At 29.1% G+C, this 3,294-nt stretch overlaps 1 protein-coding gene across 3 annotated transcripts; it reads left to right on the top strand.

Annotated features, from left to right (window-relative positions):
• Positions 1 to 422: 422 nt before the first annotated feature.
• LOC112466722 (putative gustatory receptor 28b) lies at positions 423 to 2,682 on the top strand. 3 transcript variants are annotated; one of them, XM_025034976.1, is made up of 4 exons: positions 423 to 1,754; positions 1,897 to 1,983; positions 2,058 to 2,172; positions 2,308 to 2,682. In XM_025034976.1, exons 1-3 carry the CDS (start codon positions 714 to 716, stop codon positions 2,151 to 2,153), a joined length of 1,224 nt encoding a protein of 407 aa, XP_024890744.1. In that variant the 5' UTR covers positions 423 to 713; the 3' UTR covers positions 2,154 to 2,172; positions 2,308 to 2,682. The 3 variants fall into 3 exon arrangements, with proteins under 3 accessions (XP_024890744.1, XP_024890746.1, XP_024890745.1); XM_025034978.1 differs by lacking the exon at positions 2,308 to 2,682 and having other exon boundaries at positions 1,946 to 1,983; positions 2,055 to 2,140; XM_025034977.1 differs by lacking the exon at positions 2,308 to 2,682 and having other exon boundaries at positions 425 to 1,754; positions 2,055 to 2,140.
• The last annotated feature ends 612 nt before the right edge of the window (positions 2,683 to 3,294 follow it).

The following is a 3,294-nucleotide window of genomic DNA, read 5'->3' as shown; positions in this document are numbered from 1 at the left end:
ATTTTTGTGAATATACATAATACATGTTTTAATAAAATTAAATGCTTTTCATATTTTTATTTATAAAATGCTTTTTATACTTGTCATTATGTTTTATTGAAATTAGAAATGTAACTATGCTCAAAGCAGATTAAGTATTTAATTTGATATCTATATAAATTAGAATGTACAAAGGAAATAAAATATAGATTAAAAATCGTGTCATAAAGATATCAAATATTCTCTACACACGCAATAAGAATGTGAATTTTAAATTAAACAAAAAGTCGAAGAATAGAGTAATTATTTTGGAGAATTACTCGTCCACGTGTGTATTATGTCGATATTATCTGCTTCATGTTTGCATACTTAATTTAATAGGTCACAACACTTACACATCATTATTTTACACGATTATAACCCAAGGGTACAGTTGTCGATCGAAGAGCACCATGGTTACTTAACGCCTAACAAAATTTCCCTTTAGTCTTGTCTCATTCGAGGTAGAAACTGTTCGCAGTTTTGAACTTAAATTCACTGAGTGTAAACAAGACGACCAATCTAGTTCGCGTATTCAACGACAAAAACCAGAGTTAAAGATTACACTTGGAAAAGAAGTGTAATCATGAAGTTATCGCAATCATATTAACGTTATAGTGCATTGACATAATTAACAGTTTTTACTTTTTAATCTACGACTGAGATATTTATGTTCTCATGACATTCCGCTCATCATGTACAATTTATCAACAAAATTTCATGGAAAAATATTGCATAAATGGCGGGTTCTTCAAGTCACAGACTTTCAATCTCTGATGTATCCCTGCTTCATCTTTTGCTACATTCTTGGAATATTCCCGTACAAGATCAACGCATTGACTTTCAAGATTTCTAAACCCCGCTGCATGTTATCAACCGTTGTTATTTGTGTTACCAGCGTTTACTCATTCATACTGCTTTATGATATTATCATTTCTGAAAAGGTTACTTTTGGAAATTTATCGTGGATTTCTAGTGGTACCTGCTACTATATATTTACTAGTTTCATAACGATCGTCACATACATCTTGAGTGGTCCACGGATGCGCTTGCTTCAGGCCATAATGGATGTCTCTTCAAAACTGCCTTCGAAAACGTATAGAAAATTATCTAGACTGATCTACACGAAAGACATTATCAGTTTCTTTTTGCTCATCGTAATAACGGTACTATGTTTTGACAAGCTGAATATCAGTCTTACACTGAAGTTGTTCACAATATACATTAGTTTAGTGGAATTTCAGATGAATATGCTATACTTCAATTGTGTTTGTATATTAAAAGCTTGTTTTAAGAGAATCAATGACGATCTTGCGAATCTTCGGGAACCCGTGGTTAAGAATGCGCCGCATCTATTCAATCGGATCTATCACAAGCAGAGAAATCTGTTCCTATTGATGGAACTCAAAGCTCTAAAAAAGCAGCATCTGATGATCAGCGATACAGTGCAGATGTTGAACTTAGTCTTCAGCTTACAGCTTCTCGCTTTCATAGCTATAAATTTCTGCGATATTACTTTCAGCCTGTATTTTTATGCATCAAAGTGGCCAGGATTCACAAATGAGTTACAAGAAGATCTTTGGTACTCATATTTCTTAGCGCTCATAATATATCAGTCTTTAAAAATGTCTTCGATTATTTGGGCCTGTGAGACTGGTAAGAATCAAGCTCTTGAAATCGGCACGACTGTTCACGTCGTGTTTAACAGTATTAGCGATGAAGATGTAAAAAACGAGGTAATATATTGTAATGTAATTAAATTTGAACATTTTTATGAAAAATTTTTTAATATTAATTGTGATTTATTTGTATATTGAATCTATTAGAGTCATAATTACTTGATTTTATATTTAACTCTGTGGTGCTCTAACGTTGCAGTTGCAGCTGTTCTCTTTGCAAATATTGCAACGCAAAAATATTTTTTCAGCAAAGGGTCTTAATGTGGACGCGACACTTCTCGCTGCAGTGAGTAATTGATTATTTGTTTTTATTAATTAAATAAATGTTGCTTTTATACACTCTAATTTTGTTTTTAGTAGATTGTTGGTAACATTACTACCTACCTATTAATTTTAATGCAGTTTCTATTGATGTCGAATTCCTGCAATGGAAAGTCTACAAACAATATTACGTGAATAAACTAATTAATAAAAGGTATATAATCAAACAATAAAATGTTTTTAAATATTAAATATATTCTTTTTGCGATTTGTCTCAAATATATATTATATGAAATATTTAATCTGAAAATGGGATGCATATATTTAATTCACATTTGTATCATTTCAGATATATGTAACGAATTTTTGTCTAACATTATATACAATTTTATAATATATTCAAAGACAATTTTTATATGATAAAGGAATGTGTTGAAGGAAATGTTATCTATAGTAAGAACAGACACATAATAGGTAATATTAGATATTAATTGTTATACATAGTTAGTAAACATGTACGAAAATAATTATACTTATACTTGGTTGCAATTTCAAAATCGGCTTCGATCTCTCTTGAGATAATCTTCAGTCAATGGTTTGACGGATTCATCCTTATTTTAATAAGAAATACTGATGTGAAATAATAAATTGTTTTTGTTTCTATAAAATATAAGAATCAGAAAGTATATAGAAACACATAGATATATGTTTACATTCGAGTTTATGCATATTCTCTCTCGTGTGAAAAGAGAAATTAGATAGTTACTTTTGTTAATATTACAAAATTGATTTTAAAAACTTGTTTGCTTATCTGTCACGTTTATTACTACATTTAGACTGTTTTAAAATATTTTCTAATCAATCACAAAGGGTAATTGACCAACGTAGATTTGTTACTCATTTTTTTCGCGACAAATAACTGTTTCTTCTTTTGTAACTTTTAATTAATTTCATTGTTTTTCTTGAAAATAATTAATAGTCTGATCAAGAAGCGATAACGGAATCGACGATGGCAAACGACGTCTTCCCTTTTCTTTTTTTTTTGTCTTTATTTCGTTTGAATTTAACAAACAGAGACAAATAAAAAATATATATACTGATTACTCTCTATAATGTATCATTTTTTTTTAAATATATGTATGCACTGTGCACATTAAGATGTAAAAGTATATAAAATTATATTCCTTTATTGAACACAGGAAAATTAAAAGAATAGAATATTTAAAATTGTTTTACAAAAATAAAAAAAATTTACGTTGCAGATAAACATTATGTGAAAAATATGTATCTTTTTTCAAATTTCGCGTTTCTATTTAGAAATATTTGCATGTGAATG

Source organism: Temnothorax curvispinosus, unplaced genomic scaffold, assembly GCF_003070985.1.
Source record: "Temnothorax curvispinosus isolate PA1 unplaced genomic scaffold, ASM307098v1 QBEX01016509.1, whole genome shotgun sequence".
NCBI lineage: Eukaryota > Metazoa > Arthropoda > Insecta > Hymenoptera > Formicidae > Temnothorax > Temnothorax curvispinosus.
The sequence above is the reverse complement of the archived record's forward strand: the minus strand, read 5'-3'. Positions and strand labels throughout refer to the sequence as shown.

Bases quoted from the DNA above. Each gene is read 5' to 3' on its own strand.
- LOC112466722 (XM_025034976.1), top strand. From the start codon at position 714: ATGTACAATTTATCAACAAAATTTCATGGAAAAATATTGCATAAATGG. The intron at 1,755-1,896 runs GTAATATATTGT...CTAACGTTGCAG, and splicing joins ATGAAGATGTAAAAAACGAG to TTGCAGCTGTTCTCTTTGCA. The intron at 1,984-2,057 runs GTGAGTAATTGA...TGTTTTTAGTAG, and splicing joins ACGCGACACTTCTCGCTGCA to ATTGTTGGTAACATTACTAC.